At 42.7% G+C, this 12,156-nt stretch overlaps 1 protein-coding gene across 1 annotated transcript; it reads left to right on the forward strand.

The window, feature by feature from the left end:
- Window positions 1-1,364: 1,364 nt before the first annotated feature.
- WEE1 (WEE1 G2 checkpoint kinase) lies at window positions 1,365-11,871 on the forward strand (the record flags this gene model as incomplete). The annotated part of the gene is made up of 11 exons (XM_082000463.1): window positions 1,365-1,928; window positions 4,097-4,305; window positions 4,799-4,865; window positions 4,949-5,121; window positions 6,039-6,160; window positions 6,795-6,941; window positions 7,338-7,433; window positions 7,510-7,595; window positions 7,841-8,011; window positions 8,102-8,247; window positions 10,723-11,871. 11 exons carry the CDS (start codon window positions 1,365-1,367, stop codon window positions 10,871-10,873), a joined length of 1,932 nt encoding a protein of 643 aa, XP_081856589.1. The 3' UTR covers window positions 10,874-11,871.
- Between the last annotated feature and the right edge of the window lie 285 nt (window positions 11,872-12,156).

A 12,156-nucleotide genomic window follows, 5' to 3' on the forward strand; every position in this document is an offset into this window, starting at 1 on the left:
ATCAACAACGGAAACATCGTTAAGTATAATCTTCTATTTTCTATTGACTGGGCCTTAGGTGTTTTAGTTCATTACCTTTGAAGCTTTCACACTCGCAGTCAGACCATGCTGCTCCCTGTGGAGGTGTCCCATTTTCAGCAGATGAGGTTTTTGTCCTCCAGGTGAGGAAGGGTAGGCTTTGGAGAGGAGGCTGGCTGGGGGCACAGGCTGACAGAAGAGGGGCTGTGCCGCAAGGTCCCAGCAACCTACGTGCCCTCAGCTCTCAGAAAAGTGAACTCGGCACTGCTTGCATGTCCAGGGGATGGTGTGCCTGGGGAAGCGGGGAGAAACTCCACAGGCATACACACCTGGCTTTGGGCTGTTCGGGGCTCCTGTGGCTGGAAAAGCCCTATTTTTTCAGGACCTTTGTTACCCAAGAGGTTCATTTTAAGGTGATTTGGTACAAGAGAGATATTGGGGTTTTATTTGTTGCGTTGTATTTCATCAAGGTGGTACGAGACAGAAAATTAAGCTAACAACCCAAGTTGTGGCATCTGTAGAAAATGGCATCCACTATAAGTCATATTTGCTGTGCTTTTGGTTTGTTTATCTTGTAGGAGTTTTCATTAACAGCATGGGATGCTGTATTTGAGGCTTCTGTGTTTCTGTCTGCATTTTAAATCATAGTAATAGAGTCATTTGGAATGTATTAATTTTTTGGTTTAGCAGAAAAAGGTAGTCTTTAACTGACCTAAAAGGAGTTACTGTTTTCAGGCACATGAAACGGAGATTTTTGCGAACTCTTACAGCCACCAAAACAACCTTGCTGTGAAGCGGGGAGCTGCACCCTCAGAAGGGCAGCGCGCGGCCCGCCTCGGCCGGGCTGGGCAGCCCGGCGTCCCCGCCCGCCCAACGCCCGCTTCCCGGGCGGTACCGGCCCGGCCCGGCCGTCCTCCGGGCCCCGCCGCCGCTACCGGGTGGGGCCGCGCCCTCGGGCTAAGATGGCGCCTCGCCCGCGCCGGGCAAACACGTACGTGTGGCTGCCTCAGGGCTGGTTTCGCGTGGCGAACCCCGCCCCACCCCCTCCGCTCGCGGCGTTCGCGCCAAAGCGTCCCGTGACGCGACCGTGTGTAGATCCGCCCTCGCCCTCCGTGTTTTCAAACCGAGTGGGCGGGTGTGATTGGCTGGCGTGCGCCCCACGTGACTAACGGTCGCGGGAAAGCCGCGGAGTCCGAACAGCGCGAGGTGAGCCGTGCCCGGGGGCAGCGCTGTGCGGAGCCGCCGCACCCAGGGGCGTAGCGTACCGAGGGGACGTGGAGCAGCGCAGCGACAGCGGGCGCGGCGCTGCCGAGTTCGGCCGTGAGTGGGGCTCGCAGCGAGCCGCCATGAGCTTTCTTAGCTTGCAGCAGGCGGCGCCGCCGCGGCGGGTCTCGGCCCGGCGGGCGGCCGCCCCGATCCGGCAGAAACTGCTGTTCCTGAGCGGCCACAGCGACTGTGAGGAGGAGGACGAGGAGGAGGAGGAGGAAGGCGGAAGCAGCGGCAACAGCACCGGCGAGGACTCGGCCTTCCAGGAGGCGGACTCGCCGCTCTCGGCGGCTCGCACCCCGGCGCGGGGCGACCCGCCCCTGCTGGAGGAGGAGGAGGAGGAGGAGGAGATGATGGAGCCGGCGGCGGCGCCGCTGCCGGACGAGGGGGACTCGTGGGAGGAGGAGGGGTTCGGCTCCTCTCCGGTGAAGTCGCCCGCAGCCTATTTCATGGCCGGCTCGCCCTCGCCGCCGCCCCCTCACAAGGGCCGCCGCTACTGCGGGCGCTCTCCGCCGCATTCGGCGGCTGGTGGTTACCGGGTGCGGAGCGAGGAGCCCAGCTCGCCGCTGCCCGACTACCCCGGCACCCCGCCTCACAAGACCTTCCGCAAGCTGCGCCTCTTTGACACGCCACACACCCCCAAGGTGAGGCACCCGACCCGGCGCCGGAGCGCTCCGCCGCGCCGCGGGGACCCCTGTTCGGCCCGCCCGGGGTGAGGGTGGAGGGAGGTGCTGGGCCGGGCTCGGCCGCCGGGGGACCGCGGTAGGCACGGCGCCGCGCCCGGCCGTTGAAATATGGGGTTAGGGGGTGGTAGGAGCCCGGGTCCGGGAGGTGCCGGCGGGGTCGCCGCCCGCCCCGCGAGCCGTTTGCACCCCGCCTGCCCGCAACGGCAAGTTGGCGTCAGCCCCGGGACCTGCCCATAGCCCGTCCGTTACGGTTACGTAACCCGTGGGGGGCTCCGCGCGCCGGTGGGCCCGGCGGGGGGGGGGGGAAGGGGCGGGCGGCTACGGGCTCCGCGTTACAGGCCGGGGAGGCGCCGCCTCCCCGCGGGCCGGCTGGCGGCCGGCGCTCCGCCGAGTGGCGGCATGGACGACCGGGGATGTGAAAGTAGTGCCGCGCCCCCCGGCCGTACGTTTTGTCCCGTAGGGTAACTGGGGACATGGAACAATCCCCCTTACATATAAAAATACATATTTATTAATACATTTATACGTTATTTATATATATAAAAATTTAAAGTACCCTGCTTTTGCTATATTTTGTGGAAAAGACTTTAAAAAAATCTGTAAGTATAATATTAAACTCTTAAAACACTTCATTGTCGCGTGGGCATTTGTACCTTTATGACCAGATGAAGTTAAAGCTTGAATTGGAATTTGCTCCTGCGTGTCTGTTCAGTAAATTGGTATGTCTTGGCTGAGTTGTACCGTATGCCAGGGCGGCAAGTTCAGTGTCCTCACTCTTTTGCGTTAGATGTAAAGGGCTATTTGAGTTGCCGATGCTGTTAAACTGACGGATTTGAAAGCTTAAAGGGATAGGTGTCTCTTAACTCCGTCAATAACAGACTTTTGGAAGGCATTTCAACTTTTGAACTCGACACTCGTGTAAAACACCGTAGAATGAATCTAAATCTAGTGATAATAGGCTTGCTTTCTTCGTTACTTTTCATATAGCCCTGTAGAAGTAATCCAGGGATAATCCCCGGGGATAATCTCCCAGGCGTCTATAGATTCAAAACAACAGACTTGAGGTGCGAGGAAGCCAACCTTGTTAATTGGTTTTCTACAGCATCCATCTCAAATGATGTTTCAATGGTAGGAATCAGTGCTACAAGTTGGGAAATAGTAGAATTGGTGATGATCTTGTACGAGTCAGGAGCAGATGCTTTAGAGATGCAGGAGTCTTGTGGATTGTGACACTAAAAACTGGAAGTACTGAAATATGTGTTGAGACACAGTTGACACGGTGACTTGAAGGTCTTCATCTAGCCCAGATTTGGGGAGTTCAGTTGAGATTCCCAAGTACTGAGACACCTTTCTTATGGTGATTTAGGCTTTAGTTATGTTAATTCATTATTTTGTAAGGTGTTGCTAATCATTCCTGCTTGTGATCCAGTAAGTCACTGGTTGGCATCCTCATCAGGATGTAGGAGACTCAGGTGCAAACTTCCCTACCTAACTGGGAGAGGTTTCATCATCTTCCTGGAAAATGCCTGGTCTGACAAATTACCACACAAAAGATCTGTTTTGGGTATTGAACCAACAGTACAACAATGCTGTCAATTCTTGAGCAATTTTTTGTAGATTCATGAAGACGCATCTGTGCATCAGTATTAAATCTTTTGTGTACTTTTTTTTTTAGCTTGCCACCTAAATTTGTAGTCACCAAAGAGAATTTCCTATGTCTGATATAGCTTCTATACCTTATATGTGAAAATCATGCTGATACAGCACAAGGTGGTCCATGAGTTTCATCTGTGTTTGTTTAATGGACGAAAAATTGTCCAAGAGGTTTAGGTGATGACATGATTAAAACCAGAAGAACACTGCTGTCATAATCTTTCCTGTCTTTTAAAAGTTATTTTAACATTCAATATTTCCTTCAGCTGTTTTTGTGTGGAATGTAAAGCCCTATAGTTTTTTTGGAATTCTTTTTGGTGGAAATGCAGGTATTTAAACAACTCATGCTAACTTTGATTAGACAATATTGTAATGATGGCTTTCAAGTGTGACCTGACTGTTTATGTCTAATGCAATATTGAGGCTATAAATGTCTTTGTTGTTGTTGTTGTCTCTTTTCTTAATAAATACAGAGTTTGCTTTCTAAAGCACAAGGAATAGGCTCCAGCTCAGTCAAACTTCGAGGGGGCTCTCTATTTATGAATGTTGGGAAGTCAGAGAAGCAAGAAGAAGATATTAGACAAACACCTCATGTGAACATCAATCCCTTCACTCCTGATTCCATGTTCCTTCACAACTCTGAAGGAAAATGTCGTAGGAGGAAGAGAATGCACTGGAATGAGTGAGTAACTTGCATCTTCCTTTGTTAAGCTTATCTTTAGAACTACTTTTAGCTGCAAAAGTTTTGTTACAAGTTGCTTCCATGAAAGTGTTTTTCCTTGCAAATCTGTTAGTGATGCATAATATAGCTCTTAAAGTATCTGCTTTGAGATGCTTGATACTATGAAATAAACATTTAGCACTAGATTAGTACACAGAGAGGATAGACTATGCTGTGACCTACAGTCTTTTTACCAGAGCTATGCACAGTCTTTTCTTGAGGAGGGAAAAACACGTTAAATACTAATGAAATGTGAAGAAAGAAATGACAAAGGTATTAGCATCATACCTTTAATTTTTATGAGTTTGTGCTTACAATTGTCTAGCATTCAATTAGTTAAACTAAACTTGGGTAGAATGGGAGAATTAGATCTCAGAAAAATCAACAGCTGCTGAAGTTCAGTTTTACACTTACTTAAGCCATATTCTGCAAAAGTAACTGGTGTGACTTCCAGCTCTTGTGGAGAGGACATGGAAGCAAGTGATGGAGAGGCTGAAGATGAAACTATCAGACCTGCTAAGGTAATTAATCTTTAGAACTTGATACTAAGTTTGGCAGTTTGTGTATCTGCAGTTCTAAGTATCTTCCTTTCTAATCTTTGCAGAGGATAACAATAACAGAAAGTAATATGAAGTCACGGTATGCAACCGAATTTCATGAGTTGGAGAAGATTGGATCTGGCGAATTCGGTTCTGTGTTTAAATGTGTGAAGAGGCTTGACGGCTGTATTTATGCAATAAAACGATCCAAGAAACCCTTAGCTGGCTCAGTGGATGAGTGAGTATTTCCTGCTATTAAAAGTTAACTCACCTCTTGGTGCTTTTTCCTCCCATGTCTCTATGTGCTGGTGTCTAGAGATGGCATTGAAGAGAAAAGTATAAATATACATGAATTAAATGTAAAACAGATACAATTTTGAAGTAACTTTTTTTCATGAATACTGTGCAGTACTGGGTATGAAAGGCTACTTGCCTTTTTCCTAGAAAACATTTGTCCCAATATTCTGTGTGGAAACAGATTGTTATCTGAAAAGTAAGAATAATGCTTACTTGTAGTAATGGCAGGAGGCACTATATGAATAAATTTCAGTGATGATCCTCTGAGATATGAAAGGCAATATGCCTGACTAGGTCCTCATCCTTGTCAACTTGAGTGACATGCAGATCAGTTAAGTCAGTCTTGCGGTATTTTTTGGCATTAGTGAATGAGCCTGCGATTCATGGCTTTTTCCCTGACCATTCTAATAGTTATAATGTAAAACCTCACAAGTTTCAGTCACTCAAAATTGCATATCAGACTTACACACAAGAAGTTAGGAATGTTGAGTTCAGTGAAGTTCAGTCCTGGGTTATGATTTTTTTCCTAAAATTTCAGCAGTGCTTCTGAAAACTTGCTGCTGGTTGGAAAGTATGTAATGGAAGTGGCATCTCCCTCAAGACTTACCTGGAACAAAACCTGTTTTTTTGATGTTCTGTACACTTAGTCTTTTAATACTAGGTAAATTATTTTAGCTGTTCGGATATAAATACAACTCCATGTTAAGGTGCTACAGAACTGAATATGAAGGTTCCAATTAGAAACTTGGGCTGGCGGAGGGGCATGATATTATAATAAGTGTTCCTATCAAGCTGAAATTGGACTAATTTCACCTCGTAATATTCTTGTATGCTGTTATTTTTTTGTGACTATAACAGGCAGAATGCTTTAAGAGAGGTCTATGCACATGCAGTTCTGGGACAGCATTCTCACGTAGTAAGATACTACTCTGCATGGGCAGAAGATGATCATATGCTTATACAGAACGAATATTGCAATGGTAAGTAACGTTTATAGCTTGTTCTGAACTTGCTTTCAAAAAGTCTAATTTTTGAAGATAACACGGGTATCTCTACAAATCCCTAGCACTAGTTAGGAACTGATTACCCTACACATAGCTCATACCACTTTTGTCTCAGATATATCTGTTCCTTTCTATTGGAAAAGGCGTATCAGATATATGAAGCAAAAACTATACAAAATTGCAGACAAAGGCTTAAGTGTTCAAGAGTATTGGAAGTACAGCGAGGCATTTGCGAGCAGCACAACTGTTCTTTCTTCTTTCCAATAGTACAAGCTTGTATAGAGAAAATTGCCAGAGAGGTGCCTTTAAAAAGGGAGGTGGACCTGATTTCTGAAGCTTTTTGCTATGGTTTATACCCTAACAGATTTGGAAGAGGGAGAGAGGTCTTTTCCCTTGTGTTGCTATTCTGTTAGTTTGCATGGCAATAGCAGAAAAATTATTTTATTATATGGCTATGAAGAGGGGATACCAGTACTAGATTTTATACTTCCTATGTATCCCAAGCAAGCTCTTGGCGATATATTAACTGTTTATTTTGGAAGCAAGTTGTCATTACTTTGTCAACTGTTTGATGTAAAATGATTAGTTGTTTTTTTTAATGTTGTTTTAGGCGGCAGTTTAGCAGATGCTATAAGTGAAAATTACAGGAATATGCGTTATTTTACTGAACCGGAACTGAAGGACCTGCTCCTTCAGGTGGCTCGAGGCTTAAAGTACATTCATTCAATGTCACTGGTACACATGGATATCAAACCTAGTAAGTTTGTAAACTGCTTTACTGTGTATTGACAACTTCCTCGTTAATTTGATCTACTGTAGAAAAATGAGCAGTTAGCCACACCTTATGAACTGTATAAATTCTTCACTGAAGTTCTAAATAGCAGGATGCAGATGTCGGTTATAAAATTGGCTAGCAAACTTAAACTGTTGTTGTGAGTTTATCTTGGGTCCTTTTTGTGTAGCTGACTCTACTTGCATAACACTTGGCTCCCTTCCCAGCAGAGGGGCCAGAGTGAGTAAGTTACATTTTCTTGCTCTATGAACTGGGTATGTATACAACTAAAACTTTTGTGTGTTTAAAGCAAACTGTAGTCAAACTAGATGAAGTAGAAATTGGACAGAATTTTTTTTTAACACTTCTGCTCTTTTTTAGGTAATATTTTCATATCTAGGACATCAGTCCCAAGTACAACTTCAGAAGAAGGTGATGATGATGATTGGTCATCTGATAGAGTCATATTTAAAATAGGTGAGGAGCAGCACAGTTGTGCTCAGAAGAATTGCATTGTCTATTTGTCTTCTGCAAAAATAACTTCTTTTTGCAGGTGACCTTGGTCATGTAACTCGAGTATCTAGTCCACAAGTGGAGGAAGGTGATAGCCGTTTTCTTGCAAATGAAGTCCTCCAAGAGGTAACTGTTCTGTTTGTACAAGATAGTGATGTTGTGTTTGCATGCTGTTTTCTTTTAGAGTAATGGGTTGCTGTCTGCCACCTCCTTGCTGGAGAACAAATTTCCTAGATGGTACCCCCTTGAACACTGGTAGTACTGTAATATTGTTGGATGTGTTCAGTGCTGAATAATTTACCTGTCTGTTAAATTTCTTCTTACACTGGGTGCTATGTCTAGTAACTAATTTATTTTTCTTTGTTTTCAAGAATTACACTCATCTGCCAAAAGCAGATATTTTTGCTCTTGCTCTGACTGTTGTCTGTGCTGCTGGGGCTGAACCACTTCCAACTAATGGGGACCAATGGCATGAAATTCGACAGGGAAAACTACCTAGACTACCACAAGTGCTTTCTCAAGAATTACTAGACTTACTAAAAGTAAGAACTCTTTTACAAGTGGCTCGCTGATTAGTGTAATTTACTGTATTACAGGCCTTAACTACAATGCCTTATTTTCTTTTTTCCAAGGTTATGATTAATCCGGATCCAGAGAAACGGCCTTCAGCTGTGGCACTAGTCAAGCATTCAGTGCTTCTCTCTGCTGCAAAAAAGAGTGCAGAGCAGCTCCGGATAGAACTGAATGCTGAAAAATTCAAAAACTCACTCTTGCAGAAGTAAGTAGTTCCTTGAGGTCCTTAAATATAATTTAATTTCTAATGGGTTTTCATATGACAGTAGAGTGATGATAAAATGGGACCGTCCTTGTTTCTGTGTGAGGTCCACAAATCTGTGTGCATGTACATACCTGAAAGTACAAAGTGGGTAATGTAACTTGAAAAGGAACTTTCTCCATAGAAGGAACTTGAACACTCTAAGGGAATCTCAACTACACTATAGTATTCAAGGCACACAAAACATCACAGTTTTGAAAAAAATGTTTCAAGCATAATGCATACTTCTGTGACATGTATAGTGTAACTTATATCTGTATTATTTGAGTCTGTGTTTTCCTAGGTCATCTGTACATTGAAATGTTTTGGAAAATGTGACTAAATGAGCTGTTTTGGACTTAAATGAAATGGCACATCAAGAATGTTTTTGGACTAAATTGACTTATATGCAGCAGTGTTATTAGATTACCACAGAATCATTTGTATAAGGAGGTCACCTTGCCCTACCCCTTGCTCAAACATTGAATTCTGAATTAAAACTTTGAAGAAGAGATTCCCTTCAGGAAAGTCTGATTTCTGCTTAAGTTTCAGAGAAGAGTTAGTAAGTTAAGAAGCAATCATCTGAATCTTTCACTGCAGTTAACTTTGCACGTATTATGCATAATAGGTAGGCTTTTATAAGGAAATATAGAACACCAATTACCTTCTGACTGGCTCATTTTAATGAAGATGTTAACTTGGATTCTCTCCATTGCTATCTGCTTATCTTGCCACTGCTACAGTCTGAATGTAGCCAGACTTGCCATTTTAGATGGTTAACTTTATATAATCTTCTTGTGGATTACACTGGCTGCAGAAAGAATAATTTGACAGTTTGTGCAGGTTATTCAAGGACAGATTTGCTGAGATAACTTGCTTGTGTAAAGGACATATTTTTGTATCATGTGAAAGGGGAAGCTGGCAAAGCTAATACTTTGTGAAGTACTTCTGGCCTGGCAACATGTAGGGTGCATACTTATAACTGTCAATCCAAGAATGATTTAAAGAGAACACTTACCCACAGTAATTTTTAACGTTGTGTGGGATAGCGTTCATAAAATAGTTCAGGTAGGTAGTTTTTATTTTGTTTTTTTTTTTTTTTAACACTCGTGCATTTGAACTATTTAATGTGCCACTTGCGTATGTAAGTTGTCATCAGCGAAAGGAATCCTTGTAGGGAAACTCAACTGTTCTACTGTGTCATCATCTTCAGAGGAAGGAAGAATTCAAGATTAGACTTCTAGGGAAGAATGGAAGTAATTGTAAAATATAGTTCCCTGATAATGGTGTGGTGAGTGGGTGTGCACACGTGTGTGCATTTGTGACTGACGTTCAGTATTTAGGGAAGATGACTGAAAATGGACTGCATTCTCTTGCAGTGAACTGACACAGTGATAAGGTGGGGAGAATTAGATGGGGCATGGGTGCTAATGAATAATACTTTGGCTTACAAGAATGGGAGTAGCTTATTAAACAAAGACATGTAACTTAAAACTAAATACACCTACACCAATATGCAGCAAGCTTGTAAAATTTGATCTTGCTTTGGAGTGCTGATGTGATATGAGATTACAAATACTAGTTCTTATGGTAGAGAAAATTCTTTGAGGGATAGTTTGGGATAGGAGAAGGAAAAGAGTATGGGGGAATCCTTACACTTAGCCATATGTCAGCATTTAAGGAAAGGAGAAAAGGGGTGTGTGGGGAAACCCTTGATAACTTTGCTCTTTAGTCAGACTATTTCATAGCTTTATCCTGAGTTTTATTTAACTTCTTTCTCAGACTGAGTATTGGTAATGTTCTGCAACAGAATAGTTGACAATGTTGCACAGGGACAATCGCCTGTGCTACCTTCAGTGACTCACCCTTGCAGTTTTGGGCTCAAATTTTTGTTAGGCAACGAAGATTTAGGTGGTGATAAACTTTTGATGTGCCTATGCAAAAGGAAAAGGATACTTCCCGAGTTGTCTGTTGCCAGTTACATTCGTCTATGTTCATTTAAGTGTGTGTCTGTCTGAATCTTCCACAGAAGTTCAGTTGTGGCTGAATGCTTCATTTGGGCAAACGTCAGTAATTAGCTCTTCAGTGATTTATCACACACCTTGTACTAGAAAGTAGACAGCATCCTACCATGTCCTGGTAATTGAAGTGTGGAGCTGCTTATAAAAGGCTGGATTTCAAAATCCGAGTTGTGTGAATTTGTCATTTCCTTCCCTTGTTGTTCAAAAGAAGGAACACCTAGACAAGTAATGAGCATCCCACTTCTGTCCTCTGGGTTGTAAACAAGTGGATGCCAATGATAATGGTCTTAGTATGACCTAAATTGACAGCAAGTCTTAAGTTCTGAACTGCTGTAATGAATTTGAAACACTCTTGCTGTGATACGCCTGTAGTACGTATTGATACCATTGTGTAAGTGTGACTCTCAATGTCTTTCAGAGAGCTGAAGAAGGCACAGATGGCAAAGGCTGCAGCTGAGGAGCGAGCACTGTTCACTGACAGAATGACAACTAGATCTACGACACAAAATAGACCATCTCGACTCATTGGAAAGAAAATGAACCGCTCAGTTAGTCTTACCATATACTAACTATGAAGTCTAAAAACTACTGAGGATGGCTTATAGCATCTCTGCCGGACTGGAGCCTAAGGAATTGAAGGAAACATTCAATTCCTGGTTTCTTGTCCTGTCTTTGATCAGTGTCACTAGTTTTACAGGAATTGCTTCTGGGTTTTTATTTGTACAATATGGCTGATTAGCTGTATTAACCATTTGAGTTAATGGACTCAGTTACTATCTTGTCTATAGAGGATCCTGGATGTTAATCCATAAGCCTTTCAGTTACACTGTTAGATGTTACATCGTCCCAGGGTTAACCACTATAGTGGTGTGCTGCTTTGTAGTGTTACGGCATTGTAATAAGAAGTAATATCCCTAATGATCTTTTAAGAGGGAGGGAGGGGGCCTTGCTTTGATAGTTACTGAATTTTTTTTTGTTTGTTTTGTTTGTTTTGTTTTTTTTTGGAGCAGAGGGGAATAAATTTTGAAAGACAGGCTTTAAGGCCACCTATACTCAATGTACCTGATGTCAGGTAGACTTTTATTGTGAATTTTATTTGTATATTCAACTGGGAGCACTTTGTAGGCATTGCATAAACCACAGCTTAGAAACCTGTGGAATTAAGTGCCATGTGGAACTGCTGCTATTTTTAGTTTGTTGTCCTTGCTGTAAACTGTAGCATTAAAACAATCATTATTGTGTTAATAGGCTTCTTGTTAAAACAATTACGTGAAACAAATCTAAGCTGCGTTTTAGTAAAGGCAGCATTTTTCTCTCAAAGCTAGTGCATTGTGAAATAATGCACCAATTTAATATTTGGACTTTGTATTAGTGTAGTGCAATTGTTAATGTCTTTGGCTATTGATGTTTTGTAATTCTTTCTAATAAGGTTCTCTAAATGTTGGTATTTTCTTCAGTTGTCCATTCTTGAGGCTATTGTATAATTTTTTTTATGTTGGAATATTGTAAATAATTGTTTAGTGTAAGTGTTCAGGTTGTTCTTCACTGTTTATGTACATAAGTTTGATCGTGCTTATAGTATACTATACTGAAACTGCAGTCTGAGATGCCAACAGACAAAGCTTAACTATTCAGTTTTAAGCTCCAAAATGAACAGAATGTGCCTGACAAAACCTGTACTGATGTTGGACCTAGGCTGACAGATGTTGCTAAAAATAGAACTGTTCTAATTACTGGCTTATCTCTTCATTAATTTTAGTTTAAACAATGTTTCCTATTTGTGTTCTGTTGTTCTTACTAGTCTTGAATTTGAATATTAAAGTTAAAAGTTTTGTTTAATATTGTCTAACAC

The sequence above is a fragment of the Phaethon aethereus genome (genome assembly GCF_964289735.1).
Source record: "Phaethon aethereus genome assembly, chromosome: 5".
NCBI lineage: Eukaryota > Metazoa > Chordata > Aves > Phaethontiformes > Phaethontidae > Phaethon > Phaethon aethereus.